This window comes from Anabas testudineus, chromosome 9 (genome assembly GCF_900324465.2).
Source record: "Anabas testudineus chromosome 9, fAnaTes1.2, whole genome shotgun sequence".
NCBI classification, from domain to species: domain Eukaryota; kingdom Metazoa; phylum Chordata; class Actinopteri; order Anabantiformes; family Anabantidae; genus Anabas; species Anabas testudineus.
The window spans coordinates 18097681-18119101 of record NC_046618.1 but is presented as its reverse complement, the minus strand read 5'-3'; the positions used below and the strand labels follow the sequence as shown (position 1 = coordinate 18119101).

The 21421-nt window shown below is 37.9% G+C and overlaps 1 protein-coding gene across 1 annotated transcript in view; it reads left to right on the top strand.

Annotated features, from left to right (window-relative positions):
- The window catches only part of arl15a (ADP-ribosylation factor-like 15a), a 92836-nt gene that overhangs the window by 31739 nt on the left and 39676 nt on the right, over positions 1-21421 (top strand). The window contains exons 2-4 of the mRNA XM_026343161.1: positions 5877-6021; positions 7405-7464; positions 15376-15584. Of these exons, the coding sequence (XP_026198946.1) occupies positions 5877-6021; positions 7405-7464; positions 15376-15584 (414 nt within the window). The remainder of the gene's footprint in view (positions 1-5876; positions 6022-7404; positions 7465-15375; positions 15585-21421) is intronic.

Here is a 21421-nt window from a genome sequence, read left to right as displayed (position 1 = left end):
CCTTTCCCTTTTCTCCTCCTCCTCTTGTCTTTCCTTTGCTAGCTACACTGTTGTCAGGAAATCAAGATGCCCAGCTTGTGTAAATTAGCAGCCAAGGAGGAAGTCATGCTTTGCTTTTTTGTGTGCTTTGCTATTGGAAATGCCTGGAGGTAAATGTGATACCACAGTTTTTAACAGGCATTATTGCACTCATTAGCACCATGGCTGGGCTGAGTGCAAGCTGTTCAAGCATATCAGTTGATGTGTAACCTACCTTTTAAGAGGAAGTGTGCTGTGCCACAGGCGTGTTGAGCAAGGACATGACCCACTGTGTTTTTATTTTAAGAGAGCGTGGTCTGTGTGTCTGAGGCTTGTAGTTAGCAAAGTGTAAACAATTAGACTGTCTGTTGATAGCCAGCACATCTACATCCATATCCTGGGAACAAATTTCTTTTAGCCAGCTTCAAGATTAACGCAAAACCTAGGGGAGATGTAAGCCAGATTCCAGTGAATAAGCCAACGGGTACTCACTATAAACCAATGTAATTATTATTTTTTTCACAGTTTTTCAGGAATTTTGGTGAACTTCCAGTGTGGATAATTCTCTAATAAGATAATTATCTGATCTATAATTTCCACTGAAACCCTCTAATTTGTATGCTTTACATACTTGCCTTTCCGTTAGAGTTTTCTGTTTGCAGTAATGCTGTAAATGACAAAGGTCAGTCACTATCATTATCAAATCATGTTTTCAAAAATGTTTTTACTTTAAAAAGTAAAAACAGGTCTGTTTGGTTCCTCCAACACTTTTTCAACTACTTCATATTGCTATTTGCTGTTGCACTTCCAGTTCAAATGGAAAATTCATATGTGTTATTCATCACAACTAATGCTTTTCTCAGTGATTCAGCTTGACATATTTGGTGTTCTTGGAAGCAAGTTTGTAATAATTCACTCAATGCTGAATCTTCCATTGAGTTAACTGTTAACACCTTTTAACCATTTTTCTGCAAAATGTTATTGTATCAAAACCCATCTATTACAGAAACTGTTTGTAATAAGCGTGGTATTTGGTAAGTGTGGACAATGTCAGCCAAACATCTGGATAAACACAATACTATGTAATGATCCTAATGATCCCAAAGGACTGCTAACGTTTTCTAGGCAAGGCATTGGATTAATTATGTGCTTGTCCTCAGTATTCCAGCAGTGTTAATAGATGAGACTGCACACCTGTTCTGATGTTTTAGCACTTAGACAGCACTCGCGCCATTACTCTAAACATTTCTTTATGTTCCTAAGCGGAAAATCAAGATGCACCTTCACGCAGCATGCATTCTTGCTTGAACGTCAAAAAAACCTGCAAGAGTAGGGCAGGCCATATGCTGCATTTATGCTCTGACAACAAATGTTTAGTAGTTACAGTATTTCACAACTGAAGCAAAGAGAACCAGTCCAAAGAAAGTGAGAGCTTGTTGGGGTGCTTCAATTTGGAACATGTTGTCATGCCTCCCATTTTCCTGTCCTGTGGTGTCTTGATGGTAGCCAGAAAGTATGAGAGTGTAACATGAACTAGTCACTGTGGTAGAAGCGGCTTTCCTCTAACCCACATTTATGTATTCTGAAAATACAAAGTGGTTTTCTAAAATGAGGCTGGCTCCTGTTCTGTCCAACTACGTCAGGTGAATTTGCAACACATTAGGTTACGAGTCATTGACAGAACAGTTTCCCCCCAAACTGTAACTGAATAGTTGAAGTCAGTTTGTAGTGGCTGACCTCCGTTTCTTAATGTTTATACATGTATGTGCTGTTTAAAAATCCTTGTATATGTCTTTTGTTAATAGTATGCAAATTAAGATTTGCTTGATGGCAGTATTGGTTAGGCTGCATGCTGTTGCATGTGGTATGACTGAGAGTTGTTTGAAGGGAAACATTGGGGAATGACTGTGGTAATTATTTCCTTCCATACCACTGGTGCCTATTTAATGGCTGCCCCCATCATTTACATGAGGTTAAATGCTATTAAAGTCGGTGAATAAAGTTGGATGGAGCTGTCCTGATGTGTCATTGGTACTGGTAGACCAACAGTAGTGTCTTCAGCTTCTGTTCTTGCATGCTTGAGCTCTGGTCCGCTGCCAGGAGGCCTAGTTAAATATGTCACACATTAAATGTTTTGACATCTTTTTCAAATTGGAGGCTGGCGGGCAGTTTTTTTTCTTTGTGCTGTCATGCATCTTCTAAGGAGACATTTAATCTGAAAGAATGCAGTGTATGTCTTTAATGATATTTATAGCCAACAGTTTTTTTCATTTACATAAAGCCTAGCTAATCAGCTTTCACAACAGTGAGGTAATGTCTCGACAGGTCTCTCAGGGAAGTACAATTAAAACATGTCCAATCCTATAAGAGGTAGCTGATCAATAACGTCAATGAATGGCAGAGTTTTAATGGGGAGCATTTTGGCAAAGATTTTACCTTCTGTTTCTCCACAGATTGCTGCATAGTGGTTTAATATACAGTAAGTCATAATAAACAAATAAAGCTAATAATCCTCCATAGACATGTTCTATGATGTGACAGTACATATAAGAATACGACAGTGACTTCTTAGCTGTGTGACTGTAAATCACTCCAACTACATTTGGGGAACTGTTGACTGTGTATGTTAAATTCAGTTCCAGTTTAATCTCAGCTGTTTGTCTGGATGCCTTGGAGATTTATGAAGGTAGTGATTATAGAACACTTTCATTTGAGCCCTCAGTCTCAGTGACACAGCATGCTGACTCTCAGATCACTGAGTGTGTGGTTGACAGGGGAGGGGCGTGTCTTGAGGTAAGCAAAGACCTTTGGACATATTTATTTTTCTCTTGTGAGCCTTTTGACCAAACTCTCCTCGTCAATCTTGTGCTGTCAAACAGGGCCAGAGGTGGGAGCTCCTGTCTCTCTTTCACAGGAGCTACTGTGTACATGAGGACCCCAGGGTCAGGCCCCGGATGCTCCTTTGGTAACTGTTGTGAAACTTGCACTGTATGTGGTGGGAGCTGTCCTGTCTGTCTGCTCCCACATAGCCAATGAGGCAACAACCTTTTAGCTGCCTTTTTTTGCAATATATACTTGGTCTAGTAATATGATCTTTTTCATAAGGGGACGAATAAATAACAATCATTGAACTTGCAACTTCAAAGCCACCCTAGCTTCTCTCTTTCTCCTTATCTTAACCTCTCTCTTCCTTTGAAAGATTAACTATCAGCTTAGAGGGCTGACAGCTAAAGGGAAAATTTTACATTCTGCAGAAATCTTTAGCCTTAGGAAAAGTAGGTGTAGGGTTAGAGGTGGCAAGAGGAGAAGAGTCCAAGAAAGAGAATAGAATGACCTCATCAAACCAAGTTTTTACATATGTTCCCCCATCTTGACACGCGTGTGTTTTTGATCTTACCATTTTTCTGGAAGAGGAGAATATTTCCTGTTTGAGCAGACTGGTGGGTTCACCAAGGAGTCGGGGGGGTCGGGTTGCTCTGCCGACGTCTGGTTCTGTTGAAGCGGATTCCCCACATCTCCATCAAACAGCAGCACTGTTTTGGCACGGCTCTGAAAACTGACCCTGGTGGTCACTTATCTCTGGGGGTCTGTGGAAGAATTGAGGCTAAAACACACTTTGCTACTCTCCTGTTCCCATCCAGTTTGAAGAATTGCTGTACCTTGTAGTAATCACTGCTATTTGGAGGAAAGTATTTTTCCCATTTGCTGCATTCAGTTATAATAAATGAATTCTTTCATCTTGAACAAAAAATCTTTCAGCATTTATATAGACATTTTGTCTCTCATTTGATTATATGTGCTACCTCCATTGACATACATTGGCTTCTCCAAGCACACCTGGGGAATGTGCTCTCAGATGTGCAGCAGTTCATGCACACTTGTGCATGTTTCCCTCCTGTCAGAGTCTTTGATTGAACAGTAGCAATCTGTTGAACAGGGTCATCCTTTGACATGAGCAGTAAGCAATGTTGTGTTGATGTTCTTCCACCTGAAATGTGATATAGTAGATAGAAGAGAGTGTGTGTGCCAGCCCTGCCTTGTCCAGACTGGTTCCTGTCTTGCTAATAAAAGAGATCTCTTTTTAGTTTTGGATACTGATCTTTCCACAGACATTTAAAGATCTTATTCACGGTTCACACTGCATTTGCCCTTTAAAGTCTCACAGCAGGCCCTCGGTCCCAGGCCATGATTCATGGAGTGACAGGTCTGCCTCTGGCCACCATAAGGGCCCAATCAGACATAGATGCTGCAGACAAAATATGCAGCAGTTCTTAGATGCATGCAACTAACATGCTTTCGTCCTTTCACTTTTATTTTCATGTAAGCCTTTGGAAAGTGGCAAGAAGAAGTATACCAAAACCCTGCCTTTATGTATATTTGTCTTGGTCAGAGATTTATCTACATTATTTATTTATAAACCTATTCAAATGTTTTAACTAATGACACACCAATTATTTTAGTGTTTTTTTCCATGTTCAATACATTATTCTGCCTCTGTGTTAAAAAAAAAAAAACCCTTAGGCTGCTGACATCAATAAACACTAATTAAGCTCAAGTTATCAAACCTGGATTCCAATCAATGAATAAGAATAAGCATATGCTGATGTGAATAGGACAGAAAAGTAGAACTGTGTTACAATAAAGAATCATTGATTTGTTTTAAGATGGAAAGGATACCACAGTAATCTCATAGAGGTTTGATATCAATCAGTCTACAGTTATCACTATTTGTACAAATTTTGTACAAATGGAGATCATTTAATTAATAATTTGATTATAATTAAGGTTGAATTGAGCAGTAGCATGTAAAAAGGGCACTATATTCCAACATGAAAACATCGTTCAAACTAAATTACGGCAGTAATCATCATCTAGGGCTGATTTTCTGCCTTTTGGCTTGGATAGCTTAGTTATCGGGGGCAAAATGATTTCCCATCTATGTATGACTATATTGCAGGATAAAGTTGGTGTTGCTGTCCTGTAGATAAAGTTTCAGAAGATGTTGGGTAATTCATCAGGACAATGGGCCTCATTCATTAATATCATCAGTTTTTCTTAAATTAGTTCTGAGTGATCTTCTGAATGGTGAATGTCGGAATCTATGACACAGTCTGTATAAACCTAATGAATACTTTGTGAATGAGCCCCAATGATCCTAAACATCAAAATTTTAACAGAATTACGTCAAATAATGTGGAATAACTTAATAACTTTCCCTTGAATATGGGTAAATTGAAGCAGGTCTGTGATAAATAGTGGTTCAAAATTGCTTCTAATATTATGCAGGTCTGATCCGCAGCTACTAGCAGTGCTTTTATGAGGTTACGACCACCAAAATAAGTTCCATCTATTATTAAATAAAACGGTTTCACTTTTTCCACTAGCTCAGTGTTTAATGGGTATATTCAGCAAAGACACAAAAAGATTATAAATGTGTATTAGCATACGCACATTATGTTTATGTCTGTACATGTGACTTAGATGAAGATTGTGTCACATTGTGATCATATTTTATGACATTTTTTGATTCAGATTCAGAAAACTAGGTAAATCCAACAAAGTCCTACCTTTTCTAATCACTGTGTATGACATGATTACATTGAATCAGTTAAGGTAATAATTGGCTTTATTTTCTCTGATTAGTCATTCCTCTTTTTTGCTTTATGGAGAAAACATTTTACTTCTTAACTTACTAACACTACTGAGAATGTGTTTCATAGATCCAAACCCAATTTCCCGCCTCATAAATAAATGTATTTGCCCATAAGAGACTTCAATATACACATTCGTATCTGTGAGTATTCATTGCATTTGGTTTGTTTTCCAATGTGTTAATTGTTTGATTGCTATCTTTTTAGTGTTTCCGGGCATTGTGCTGTAAAGGACCCCCGCCGCCAAGACCAGAATATGATGTGGTGTGCATTGGTCTGACAGGTGCTGGGAAGACGAGCCTGCTCTCTCGTCTCTGTAGTGAGGGCAGCGACGGCATCGTTCCTACAACAGGTAGGTTCACAAAACACATAAATCCATGTAAGAAGTTCTTTTTTGTTATTGTATATACTTAAATAGAAGCATATAACATCCACACAAAAACACTTCTTCCTGATGTGTTTGTGCAAGATTTCCCAGTTTCTCAGATGCTTTTGTGTTTTGCGAACATGTTGCCTGAATTGGAATCGTTTAGATAATACTATCCAGGTATTACAGCTTGCCAATAGGGGGAAGCATGTCTTCAGCATGTCTTTCAGTGTCCCAGCGCTCATGCCAGAAACACTCTGCTGTCTCACCAGCCAATGCTGAGCTTTTTTCTTCTAGTCAAGTGGGAGGCTGGTGTTAAGTATGTCCAGAAGAGCAGGCTTTAGGGTTAGTACATCATTCTCTTGGTAGTCAACACTCTGCTTTCCATATACACAATGCAATCCCTCAAGGACACTGACATTCCTTTTTCCTCCCCTGGCTTTGTCAGCTTTGAGCTGTTGCAGAAATCCCATTTTAGATTTAGTCACCGTGCACTTTCACCACTAGAAGCTAAATATAATATAATTTCCAAATGTCTGCCTCTGACTGTTTTGTGTATTTCTCTGTAGAAGGAGGTGGGTCATGGGAGTGAACACCTGTCTGCCCCTACTGCAGAGAAGGTCTTCATAGAAGAAAACATGTTGATTACTCACCTTACCAGAAAATTATTTTTGTGAATTTCTTTGAAATAAGATTTAGCTGTCATCACAGTCTGCCTCTGCCAACATCTACACAGGGAAGATCATGATTTTGCACTGTTGTAATGTGCTGAAAGCCCACATTTAGCAGTTAATTCATATGTTAAGCAAATTATGATGGGTAGTGTCTGTCTCTCCTCCTGTTTTTTAATGTTACCAGAATATGAATTCCTGTTGAGACAATTGGCATAACTTGAGTAACATTAAATCTCTTTCTTTCTCTACTTTACCATTTCCCACTGTATGTCACCACAGAAACAAACCACATAATATGTGGTAGCACATTAGACTTTAGTTCAGTGCTCCACTAATCCCTAAATTAAAAAAAAAAAAAAAAATACATCTTTCTGTTTAGCTTTTCTTGTTTTTCATTAGTAGGACCACACAACGTGTTTTTTTTTTTTTTTTCTTTTCTTTTCTTTTCATTTGCAACACGGATATGTTGACAGTTCTTTGTGTTTACCAGCTGGTCGTTTGACAAAGGTATACTAAATATCCCGGGGAGACTAAATGATAAAGTAGATTTCAAACCATCTTCTCACTATTGAAAAGCAATCCAGCCAGCATTGCTCAAAGTTGACTGTCATCACTTCTAACATGTGCTGTCCACACGTCCATACACACAGTTTCTTCATGTTTTTACAATGGATTTTCATTTTTCTCCTCTCAGGTTTCAGCATCAAAGCAGTGCCATTTCCTAATGCCATCCTGAATGTAAAAGAACTTGGAGGTAAGAAATGCATGTCCTTTTTCTACCTGGAAAACTCAGATAAATTCAGACAGTTTTGGCTGTGGCCCTACACTAACTTCACCGGTATCCAAATGTGATTTTGGATTTTAAATTTGCATGAAGTGTCAATGTTAAGTTGCTTTGCTCTGCTGTGTTTTTTGGCAGCTTAGCATATGTTAGACTACATTTGTTCTACATGTTTTATTGAATAATTTTATCAGCCCATATTATTTTTAAATATGTTACTAGCTTAGAAACTCAGTTTCTCTTTTAATATCAATTATTTATTAAAGCAACATCTTTGTTCAGTGTCATGAATCAAAATCATACAAAGATTTTAAAACATGTAGGTAATAAAACTCATGATTGCATTTCTTGTGTCAACATTACGTGTTTACACCAACAACTGTGTACACCAAGGATGTTGTTTGTTTTACCTCTAGTAGCATCACACCTTTCTTTTGCAGACTGACATTTGTGTACAGACGTCAGACATGTTAACGTTTTCTGAAGTGGCTGTACAATCTGCACCCTGTTATTCTTGGAAATGTACAGCACTCGAAGAAGCTGTTTAATAAGCACAGATGAGAGATCTTGAGGTGGAGACACGTAAACAGACCAGAGGCAGAGGGAGGGCTCCAGTCCTTAAAGGGAGCCTTAAGAGAGGGATCTATCAGTGCTACATGCAACCTAGTGACACACGAAGATGTATTGTTTTGTTGAAAGTTAAAATAATTTATGTTTTCTGCGTGCTATAGGAGCATGACAGGTGCAGTGCCTATTTTGAAGCCTCACACAACCTACCCTTCTGAGAAGATGAAAACCATACACACACAGAGACACAGAAACACACACTAACACATTCGCACAGAGGCTCCTTAAGACCACCAACGAGGGTGCTACCAAATTTGGACAGAGCGCATTAGGGGGTTTTCAAAAGAGGTTTTTCTGGATTGGGTCAAAGCTAGTCTGCTAGGACATTATTGTGGTTGGAAAAACACGGGTCCCATGGATGACACGTTTGATTTAGAGAAGTTAGTGCTGGCTGCCACCACAGCAAAGGATTATGAAATCTGTTCTTTTTTCCTTATTGCCCCCCTGCCTGGACCTAACTGCCCTGAGCCTTATTTTTTCTTTGGTAGTACTCAGAGCATAGGAAGTTGAGATGATCTGTTGATGGCTCTTATGACTATTTTTTTTGAGAAGCTTACTCTTGGATTTAAGTTTCTGTGTGAAGTAAAATGTTGACATGCATCTCTTTTGTTTGGGTTTGGCTGAGTGAACCTGTACACTTCTTGATCCAAATAGAAATGACGTAAATGTGGAGTCAGGAGAGTTGTTGCGCTTGCATAATGTTCCACTGGTCACTTTTTTCATAAAGAGCCTTTGAGAGAGAGTTTTTTGATTAAGCAGCCCTTTTTTGTACTGTTTGTAACTAAACACTTCCCATTTCTGTCAATATTCCTTTTTTTCGCCTCTTTTCCCTATGGTTTTAAAACAAGTAAACATGCCTGGTTCAGTTTTATATTATTTTGCACTGCATCAGCGATGCAGAAAAATGATACAAGATGTGACGCACAGACACGAGCATTCCTGACCCCAAAAAAACTTGTTTAAACAATACCTTTGTGGTTTATTCTTTTCACTCAGCCTTGACTAAAGCAAAGAAGAAGCACTTGTTGAAGAGCTTGAAGTGTGAACACTTTCCATATACAGTATTTCCTTCCTCTTCTACCCAAAATGCTATTAGATATGAAAGAGGGATTCTCCCTTTACAGTATGAAATGTGAAAAAAGTGATTATTATTTGTTGGCATTTGTTTTGTTTTTTTTGTTGAAGCAAGTAGAAGTTAAAATACATGAAATCTTTCTTCACAAGATCTCAAGCTTCAACACTTTTTATATGCTATTATTCTAGCCTTGTTTTGTGCTTCCCTAAAGAAGCATGGCGATTGCTCAACCCATTTAATCCAAGAGACAAAAGTGGACCATGTTGAATATAAACACACCACAGAAAGTGTTACGTTGAGCATATTTAGCATGCAGTGAAATCTTACATACAGCAAAGCACTGGGAATGACCCTCACATAGCACTTGAGTGGCTTAGGAGCCAGTTCTCCTCTCATTAAAATGTTGCAGACTATGAGCGTGTATAATTATGATTGACTCAGAGCTGTAACATGGATTGTTGCTAAGCCTGGTAATGCATTTTTAACTGTCCTTACCTTGAGTGCAGGTTAAGAAGTGTGTTTCTTTTTAACCGTAAGTGCCAGGCTTCTTATGTGCAGGTAACCCTGATGTATAATGCCTGTAATGATTCAGGCCAAGCGATACAGTGGCAAGAAAACGTATGTGAACCTTTAGGAATTTTGTGTGTGTGTGTGTGTGCATTGATTTGTCAAAAAACGTTATCTGATCTTTGTCAAGAGTATTAACAAATATAATGTGCCTAAAATAATAACATCAAAAAAAATTATTGAACAACCTTGTAGAGCTGCTTTGACTGACCAAAAAACACTTGAACATTTGAATTTGCTTTGATCAAGAAGAATGTGCTTATGTGAGCCATCCTTGACCAAAAGAAGCTGTCAGAGGATCTATGATCGAGCTGTGAAGGGTCACAAAGTGATGTCAAAGACTTTAGATATTCACCAGTCTAAAATTAGGCAAACAGTCTACAAATGGAGACACTTTGAGACTGTGGACACTCTACCAAGAAGTGGGCAGCCAGTCAAAATGACCCCAAGAGCACAACAAATACTCATTAATTAGGTAAAGAAACAACCCCGAGAGACAGTCATAGATTTTAAGGTTGGAAGGTTTGGAACTGGCTAACATCTGTGTTCATGAGTCCACAGTACGTAAAACTTTGAACATCAGGGTTTTTAAGGCAGGATACAACGAAGGAAGTTGCTGCTTAGTAATAAGAACACATTTCTGCACGCCTGAAGTTTGCGAAAGAGCACATTGACACTCCACAGCGGTTTAGAAAAATGTTTTTTGGATTTACGAAACTATATTGAACTATTTGGAAAGAACACACAACACTGGTCATCACACACATCATATTTCTTAAAACTCTTGATCATGTTTTTTGAGAAATTAATGCAGAAAACTACAACATTTCAAAGAGTTCACATCCTTTTTTTGCCACTGTACATTTGTCTCACTGATGCATTTGTCATTGAGGTCCCTGCCATCTTGTTTTCATTTGTTCTCTTTCTCATCTTCAGCTCTGGTTTCTGTCTCTGTTTCCTTCCTTTTCTTTCTGTCTCCCATTACTTCTTCTCTTTACCATTGTGGATTATGCTATTAGGGCTGTCTTTGTCTCTCTCTTGCCTGTCTTTCAATCTTCTGTCAAGCTTTCCTTGCTTATTGATTTAAACACATTGTCTGGCCTTGATAAAGCACAATGCCTCACAGTTGTTATTTCAATTTCAAACAGGGAAAGAGACAACTGTGACATAATTATATCCAAAGTCTTACTGAAATAAGCTTAAATAAGTTCATTTCCACAGCTGAACAGCAGACTATTTATAAAATTCAAACAGATGTGCACACTAAAAGACACACTGTGTGGTCTCACTTGAAAATTTAATCAGGAATTAAATAAATACCCAGAGAGAATTTTGCATTTTGATTGTAAGATGGCCAGAATGAAAAGATTGAAACTATTTATTTAATCAGTGGGCAGTAACACTACAGAAGAACTGCAGGATTGTAAAATATAAATGCTTTGTACTCATCTGAATAACATTTACGAAATTCTTTTCATTTAGTTGGCATTGGGAATTTTGCATTGGGCGATCTTTAGTTCAGCAAGCATTTGCTACCCAGCTGGTGCCAGGTATGGGGATTAGGTGGGAAGGGCACCTCAGGGGACACAGGGAGGAATCTATTAAGTGTGTGTATGTGTAGTGAGATAGAGAGAGAGTGTGTGTGTGTGTGTGTGTGTGTGTGTGTGTGTGTGTGTGTGTGTGTGTGTGTGGACAGTGACATGACGTCAAGTCTAGACGGGCCATTTCACAGTGTGCATTCACGCCACACCATGACAGCTGATGAAGAAGTGGTTCTAATAATCACCACTCTGTGTTGTTCTTTAGTGTTGGGGCTGTGGTTAAGAGTTGATGCTTTTGATGTGAAGTAAAGCAGCAGAAACTTGCACATTAAGTGGCTCTGGTTTGAAAGTATTTTCTAGTGCTTCTCTATATTCCACTACACTGGAAATCAGACAGTTTATAGAGATGCATTCTTTAGTTGGCAATAAGCATCTTCTGCATAACAAGAGTCCATCTTATCACTTAATGTTAATCTATTGTGGACACACAGAGACAACATGATGGGAGGCAAGCGAGATGCAATAATGTCACAGAGCATTTGCCAGTTGCCTATGACTGCCATCAGGCAAATAAAGTCTGTGAGCACATCTAAGAGCAAAACCACTAAAATGTAGTCACTGCAGACACAATGTGGTTCTTATTACTGTCAAATAGGACCACAGTGTGTGTTACATTGCATGACAGGGGAACATTTTCTTATATAGGATAAGCTCTCTCCAAAGGTTTTACATTGTCCTTTGGGTTAGAGCAGATGTTGACAGTTGCAGACAGTTCTGACTTATAGATTTGAAGTTCTGATGACAGCAATTTTAACTTATCTTCATTTGAGACTTCATTCAACGACATTATCCTATATGATGGCAGATTTGACTAGGTCAAATGTGCAAGAACAGGGAAGACATGTCTTGTAAACTTGGCATTTTTGTTTGTATAAGCACATCAGGTTTTCACTATAAACAGCTGTGCCAATGAATTTAGGCAATGGAGAGGAGGGGTCTAAAGTAGCAAGGCACACATTCAGTAACAACACTTTTCTGGAAACCACTTTCTCAATTGTGTGCATAAATGGGAGTAATTGATTTGTGTTTTGGACTAGGCCTCATACAGGAACTATTTACTTAAAACAGACACTGCTGAGACCACAGGTCGATGGGTGTATCAACAGCTGAAGTGTTTTCCACCTCACTCCATTTCCTGTTCAAGCTCATTCCTCAATGAAGTAAGCACACTTTATTACTAGAGCACACATTATTGTGGTCCCCCCCCCCTCAATGAAGTAAGCAAACTTTATTACTAGAGCACACATTATTGTGGTCCCCCCCCCCCCATTGTATTGTAGCTGTTCAGAGAGAAAAAACACTGTCTGCTTTCGTGAGGGAGACTTCAAAGAAAAGTGAAAAAAGACTTGATTTGCAAGTTTGCAAGATTTGCAGTTATTTGTAAGAGTATGAACCATAGGAGGCAGGTATGTGAAAGTGTTGCTGAAGCTGACTGTGAATCTGAAACTCTACCTGGAACAATACCCAACAGTAAACAGTGCAAGCTGTGGCAGCAGTGGCCTTAATTAGACCATGGGTTTCATCTATGTGGGCTCACTTTTGAAATGAGTTGTTTGAATTTGCAGATGCATTCAAGAATACAAGCTATCAAAGACAATCTGAATTCAAGCAGAAGACTATCTGCTTTTATTTTTCTTGTGTAATTGCTTTCTTATGTTTTACTGGCACTTGCCTCTAAGTTAGTCACACTTTACTCAAGAAAAAGAAGTAACCTGATCACTGAAATGTTGTTGCCACTCGTGATTATGTAACCAATGCGTGTCTGTTTTTCTCTCCTCTCCTTGTATTATGGGTATCATGTCTTCTGCAGAAACTTTGCTAGTTTCTATCATTTTACACCACATTTTCAGTTTTCTCAACAAATATATTAAAAGAAACAGATACCAGTTACATTGCCAAGGGTAGCCTCAGTAGACAACTGTTGAGCCAAGTTCTAGTTATGTTTTGATTTTTTTGTGCTGACTGTAACTCATTGTTTCTTTTACCTTCACATTAAACCAACAGTTAAACATATAACGAAACATAATAAAAAAGAACAGAAAAGTGTTTGTTCACATATAACTTGGCTAGGTAATTGATTATACAAGAGCCCTTCATTATTACATTGATAGAATTGAAATAACAGCCATAAGTAAAAATATTTGATGGGTCAGTAAGATAAATTACTTCCTCATGCTATGCTGTTAACTTGTGGCAAATTATATCTCATTGGAATCTGAAAGAATAAAACATGTTATGTATAATTACAAGCTATGTACAGATGATTTAAACAAAGTATTAAAGGAAGAGATAAAACTAAGCAGAGGAATGAGGGCTTACTCATGGTGCACTTATTTGATTAATGATAGGGCTGCCTGCATCCCCCAAGAATCATGACGTCATCTTCGGAAATCCTCCTATCAGACCAATAGGTGGCAGAAGCTGCCAACGAGATCCAACGAGACATGATACATTCCACCATTTCCAGGCAAAGATAAGAGAAACTTCCTAGTCAATCTCTCAAGTGGCACTTTGTCTGATAGGCTTCCACTCTAGTGAGAGGTGTGAGTAGAAAGAGTGGGGGAGGAAAGAAGGAAGGGAGGGAGAGCATACAGGAAGGGAGGTAAATGTCACTGAAAGCACTTCGTGATGTTTAAACATTTGCCAGCCTCACAGTTCGTCACTTCTTGGCAGTTACCTTACTATGAGCAACAATAACAAAACAACAGTTCACAGGATTGCAAAGGAAGTAACCTCACCAGTCGGAGGAGGATAATTTTAACCAGAGAGAGTACATCCTCTAAAAGCAAGAGCATGTACTTGCGTATGCAAAGTGATATGACCCTTGATAATTGTCTCTATGCAGTTCCGGCAAATTTGTTGACCAAATAAAACAAACATTCAGAATGATATAATGAAAAACATGTTGCGAAAAGGACATAATTCTAATAGCTTAATAAATTGTAATCAAAGCAGAACAGAAATAGAAATCTGAAATTGCAAAATCCTACTCTGGTGTATTTAAGATAGGAAAGCAGTGTGTTGAGAAAGAACACTGATTATACAGTGCAAAAAAAACTAACCTATAAGATTATTGTGACTTTTTCTTTGTTTGTTCCTATGCTGTGAAAGATAATTGTGTTGAAAATGACACTTCACCTTAAATCTATCTGTGGTTTTCACAACTCGCCTCCTGTTGGGTCATTAACATAGATCAGCAGCTGTGGTCAAAATGTGTTCAGTGGATGGATGGATTACAGTGAACATAAGAAAAGAGCAAGGTGTTGCAAATGCTGAAGGAGCATGAGTAACATGGAGGATATGACCAGCTTATTATGGTTTGTGGTGTGGATTTTGTCAGCATCAATGAAGAAAGGGGAACAGCAGCAGCTGTCATCAGTCATTCCTGACCTTAAGAATAACAGAGTTTTTTTTTTTTTTTCATCAACTGAATAGTAATATAATGAGAATCTGTCATAAATGTTTACTGCTAGGTCACAAAGGTTGTTGAGTGCTGAATGTGTCCAGTCAAGACATTAAGTCAGAGTTTTTGTTGCAGCTCTAGTACATAACAGATTTTTTTCTCAGAGGTGTGGTTGGTCTTCTACTAAAATGATAATGTTTCGCATCTGGTGAAAATTTACTTTAAGGTTATGGTCAAGGCACTGATTTGGGCTTTGTTCTACCAGTCCCTTGTGGCAGGCTGGATTTGGACAGACCCTGAGCAGTTTCTCTTGATGTGAATTTGACATTTACTTCAAGAACTTTGAAGATTATTCTTGTGTCAGTAAAAATTTTAAAATAAGAGGCAATTTGAACTTCATACTGCAAATCTTTTACAAAAAAAATTATAAAAACTTTGTTAAAGGAATGACATAACTGTAGTTTGTAATTATTAGTGTGTAAGTGTAAGTATAAGTGTGTATTAACAAAGTTAACAATTGCAAGATAAATTTTATGGCTAATATGAATAGCATCAGGTATGATAATGGCCTCTGCCAAAAACATTTACTAACATCCTTAATCTTTCTACAGGAGCAGACAACATCAAGAAATATTGGAGTCGTTACTATCAGGGGTCGCAGGGTGTAGTCTTCGTGTTGGACAGTGCATCATCAGATGAGGACCTTGAGGCAGCACGTAACGAGCTCCACTCAGCCCTGCAGCACCCGCAGCTCTGCACACTGCCTTTCCTGATTCTTGCCAACCACCAGGACAAGCCCGCTGCACGGACGCCAAACCAAGTAACTTTACCTGTTTACAGTTTTTTTTGTTAATTTATTCAATCTAGTTTGAGTAGATGATGTTTTTGTTTCTGGGTGGGTTCAAGCAAGAGCTGCACCAATTTCACCAGTTTCAAGATCCACTGTGTGGAAAAAAAAAAAAAGAGCAGCAAAGAATGATTGATTGAAAAATGATGCCGAATTTATAGACTACCCATAATGAACACCATGTTCGGACTGGTACTGACTGATCATAGTGGTAAAGACTGGCACTTTGGCAAAAGATACTAAAAACAAATGTACAGTCAGTGTGAACTAGAAATGTCTGGATGAAGTCCATTAGCAAAAAAATTTCTCCAGGGGTTCTCAGGAAGAGAGGCTGGAGGACATGAACGTTTAAAGGACCTTATTGGGCCGAAGACAGAAGCTTGTCAGGCTTGATTTTCTCAAGGAAATTCTGTATCAGCACACAAATGTCAGCTTCTGTTGTTGCAGTAGTTTGTGGAGTTTATGAAGGCAGACTTTTAGTTGGCTTCTGCAAGGTTTTGGCATACTGTTCGATGACTCAAGAAGGAGGAGTAGGGTCTTCTCAGCAGGGGAGTACTCCTCTTGACCCCGCACACTGGCAAGTAATGCTGATAGTACTGAGCAGTGTGGGAGGAACATTTCAGAAATGTATGAACTCAACAGAAATACTTTTTGTGGAAAGTTGTAAGACAAAAGGCTTTCAATGTTGTTTGTTGGTTTTCATGTTTGACATGTCTATAAGTGCTCATTCTCCTGGGAAATCTTAAGCCAAGGTGTTGGAATTTGATGTCAACACATATTGAACAATAGATACAGTGATTAAAGCAAATGTCAGCCTCATTTATGGAACAGAGGACCAGTTTTTTCTACTTTACTACAGGAAGAATAAGATGATGGGTGCAAATGCCAGAAATGCACTTCTTTTTGTTTTGTCTCACCTTCTCAACCCAAACCCGATAAAGAGGTTAAACTGGAAGGTGCTTTGCAGTCATTGCTTCTCCAAGCTGAAAGGTTAAGGTTAGTTAAGTTGGTTTGGGAATATTAATAAGATACCTGGACATGATCTTTGTGCAAGTGTTCTTGCAAAATCTCCTTTGGCCACTAAAATGTATGAATTTGTCATTAATTGCTATGAGCAAGTTTGCAAAGTTGTTCAAATTGCAAATGATACTTCAGCATTGCCTGTTCTTTTAAATGCTTTAGTCCAAGTACTTCTGGTAAACTATCTGGTGTTCACAAATGGAAGAGCTACAATACTTGCATCAGTTTTCTATTTTCAGCACACTTTTTGTAAAACATATGTCATGCCCTGTGTTTCTTCACTGAGCGAGGAAATACTTCTACTGCTTTTTTTTAACCCTTACTAGAGATCTCAAATGAATATGATTGTGTATCTTATCATGCCATGTAGTTTATTAAGTAAATTTTCTCATTCACTCCAGCCTGACACCATGTGCAGATATTTAGTTCAACTTTTATTTGACTAACACTTACAGCAGCAGGTCTATAACAGTTAGAAGATGGTACAAAAGTCATCTAGTAGTCATGGAGAAGTAAGTCATCACCTCCCCTCAGGACACAATTAATCACTGCTTTTAGAGGCATGAATAAAATACCGCGCGACTAAGTGTAGTCTGTCTGTTGCACCTGTACATCTTTATCTCTATCACTGTATTACTACTATCTCTCTCTCGCAATTCTCTTTTTTTCTTTGAAGCTATGTAGTACTACTGTACCTCCCTCACAGTAGGAGTCTCTTGGAGAATGATGTTATGTCTAGGATTCCCTGTACCACTTTCACGCATATTTAAAAAAAACCTGGAATGGCACTTTTCTGCACCTTCACAGAATCACTCACTCACACAGAAATATAGGCATACATGCATCACCTGGAGAAGCACATTCAATATTTCTGAAGCATGGATGCCTGCAGTGGACAATCTGCATTTCCTGCAGCCAAGATACCAGTGTTGCTGCTCTTTAGTAATACGAAGTGAAATGTGAAAAATGTTTTTAAAAGGTCTTTAAATGCATTTGAGGCAAACCTATGACACTTCCAGGAGCAGTTTAACTAATTAGTGTGTTTGTATGTGAGCACATGATGCTACAGTCACAGAAACCCAGTAATCTTATCTTATCTAATCGTTGATATTTCAAATGGCATCTGCTTGCTTGAAGTTCAACAACACTGGTGTCTTTGTTGGCCCTCATAACATAGCCAATTAATCCAGTCTGTGAGCTGCCCACTCTTTCCCACCGGTCTTGGCGTGATGTGTCCTCTGACATATTTGATCTGTCATCAGGCATCAGTCTCTGGAAGTATTGAGTTTTTGAACTGTTAGCAAACACTGATGACACGTGAGAGTGGCTAATGTGGACGGAGGGATGAGATAGATGTTGCCTAAAGGCAACTTCAGTTCATAACGAGTGACTGAGTTAATCAGGATAGTAAAGAAAGCTGTTATTACTGTACCTTTTCAGTTGTTTGAATACTGTGTATACTTCTATGAGCAAAGTATATTTTGCCCACACTGCCCACATTTATTTGGGTGTGCTGTCAAACTATGTCTGCTGTAAATGTGTGTACCTTAAACACACAATTAATAATTTCTCATTTGCACTTGTGATAGAGGTGATATCAGATTGTTCTACATTTAAAAAAAAAAAAAGGATATCATCCACGATCATACATACTATTTCATCTACTTATGACAGGCTTTTGAAGGGTTTCTAAATGTATTGTCAGTGGTGGCTTATTGTATACCACAATTAAATTTCACTGACAGATTGATTAATAAAGACATTTTACAGGGTCTCTAGGGCCATACTGGTAGCCTTCAACTTCTAAAAGAAATACTCTTAATTATCATAGTTTTTTAATTGTGTCTGTATTCTTTGTAATACCTTTGTATGCTTGCAGTCACATGGTCATTATGAGTGTTATCATGCTTGTTTGTGCATATTATCATCTGACTCATGGCTGTGTCACTGAAGGCACTTAGTGTTCAGTGACTCATGAGTAGCCTTTGATAAGATGAAACAGAATTTTAGACAAACAATGAAATAAGTTTTTGATTTAATCTCTTCCTGTACACATTGTTCTTTGCTTCTGTACTATATGTCACAAACAAAGTAATAGCTTGCTTGTTGTCATCACTGACAGTCAAAAATAGAAAAACAAATAAAATAGATAAAACTGTGGTAATAGTATGAGTGCAAAAGTGCAAACCCCTAATATGTAAACCAACCACTGTAATATTCACCTGGAGTTTATTTTCTATTCTCTAATAAAAAAGCAACAGTGACAAGAAAAAGTATGTGAACCTTTTAAAATCCAAATTGGTTTTCACCATTAATTAGTCATAAATGTCAAGTTTGTATATGATCTGATATCCATCTAAGTCAACAGTATTAACAAATATAATGTGCTTAAAACATTAACAAAATAAATTGTGATCTTTTATATCTATATATCTCTATAAATCTCTTTTATCTCTTGAAAACAACCATAAAATCATCATTGTGCTAGTGGAAAGAATATGTGAACCCTTGGAATTAAAGTGTTTTTGGGTTTTTTTTGTCCGTCAAACTAGCTCTAGTCCACACCTCCAAACTAATTTTCTTAACAACTCTCCAGGTATGCTAAACCCTGACAGGTTTACATACTTTTTCCAGTAGCACTATATAGCACAGATAGCAATCTGTCTTAATGTATTTGGTTACTACACTACACATTGGGCCCCTGTACTACATGTCTTCTGGAAGTTTGGGAGTATTTTTGTGTTCACATTATTTATTGATAAAGGTTGTCACAAATGCTCTCCTGAAGAGCCAGGTTGCTTAGTATTAAATGAAAGTTATACTAAAAGTACTAAGATATATGTCAAACTCAGGTGACGACCTACAATTGCACTGTCCTAGTGTGTCTCTTCAACTGACGATAAAAGCGCAATTAAGGATATGTCACTTCTTATTTTTACCTTTCATCCTCGGCACCATGGTTGCTAGAAGCATCTCAACATACCATATAACTTTTTAGGATATCTGACCGGCCTATCCACCTTTGTACCTCACTTGCTTTGGATAAAAGCATCTGCCAAATAACTAAATGTAAATCCAAATCTGAAATATATCTATATATCTGTGCTTGCACTGCAAATTACTTCTCTGATTGAGTTTGCTACATTGCTGGTTTAGCTGATATTCCTGAAGGGTTAGATCTTGTATGGTTACAGTGCTGTAGTCATAAAAGTTGACTCAGTAGCATAGTTGAAGGTTTTTTCTTTTTCCAGACACTTGCCTTTAAGTCAAATTATAGAAGGGCTAACCTAGTTAATATCTTTCTTATTGTAGCTCCCTCGAACATACTGTAAAAGTGTCTACATAAGTAATACAGTCTTGTCATTTTCTCCAGGATCCAAATAATCTTACATACACATGTATCTTTCAGGGGTCTTGTATAAGTCAACATATATACCCAGTATGTAATGTATCTTTCCATTATTCATTAGAATTTCCATTATCTTTTTCCTAAGTATACAAGTCCTTCCCAGGGTCAGTGCACATTACTTTGAGATGTTTTGGGCCAGTGGAACTACTTTACTGACACTCATAGAAGCTGTGCGCTGTTCACTGGGTCATCACCATGTTAAGGGTTTAAGACTGTGAAAAGGTGAATAGTGGTAGCTATTAATTTATGGTTATATGGAAAGAAAATCCAGTTATATAATTCCCCAAGCCAGTAGATCCAGACATAATTCCACATAATTGTTTTTATGTTTAACATATTAGTCATGTAGACATACTGAACCAGATATTCCTGAGCAAGCTTTATGTTAAGAAAGTCACACTGTGCCTATATAAAAGATGTAGCAGTGGTTGTCTGTTAGCAGCTCTGATGCTGCAGAGCATTTAGGAACAGCACAGAATGTACATGTGGGTCGTCTGTGTTTCGAAAATCATCAGAGCCCAATGGTCTTTAGTGTTCTGATTTGTTATTTAATACAACACAGAAAATGTCCCCCATTTTAATAATAATAATTGATACTCCATTAATCCGCTTGGGGAAATTTTTGGACAGGCTGTTGCATTTTAGGCACCAAGTGTGATGACCTGACCAGGAGTCAGGGGGGAACCAGGAATTGAATATGTCTGTTTTCTTTTGCCCATCTTAATCTTAATCTTTTCCTTTTCTGCCAAGATCAGAGTTGTTTCTTCACTGTTGAAATTGAGACTTGACTTTTGCAGGCACTCTTTAATGAAGCTGCAAATTGAGGACCTATAGAGTGTGTTTATTAAACTATAGACTCTATTGTTCTATTTTTTCTTGTTCACTGTTGTGCACTGGAGCCTCCTACTCCTCTCCCAAACTTCTGAACAGTAGTGTACTTTTTTTTTTTTTTTGATAATAATCTTTAATCAATGTCACAGTTTGCTCTGGAAGAGTTTGTTACATACATAGTAATCCCCTTGAAATGTTTAAAGGATTTAAGCATGTCTAAATGTTTATTAGACAGGTCACTCAAAATTAAAACAAGAAGTCATGCATAAGGTTTTGTATATACAATGTGTGATGCATGGATATAATGCTTCAGGTCTTCCCCCTTCTGATCCCCTGACTCAAGTACCTTTCACCTGGAACTGTGGTTTCATGGGGACCATGTAACATTGGGCTCTGTCTTTATGCCCATTTTTTCCCCAAGATATGTGTACGAAATTGTATTTATTTAGTTGTCCTGAGATTAAATGTTGTGTAATGTAAATAAATGTGACACTTTCACTAAGATGTCTTTTAGCTCATATACTTTTTTCATCTTATAACATTACAAGAT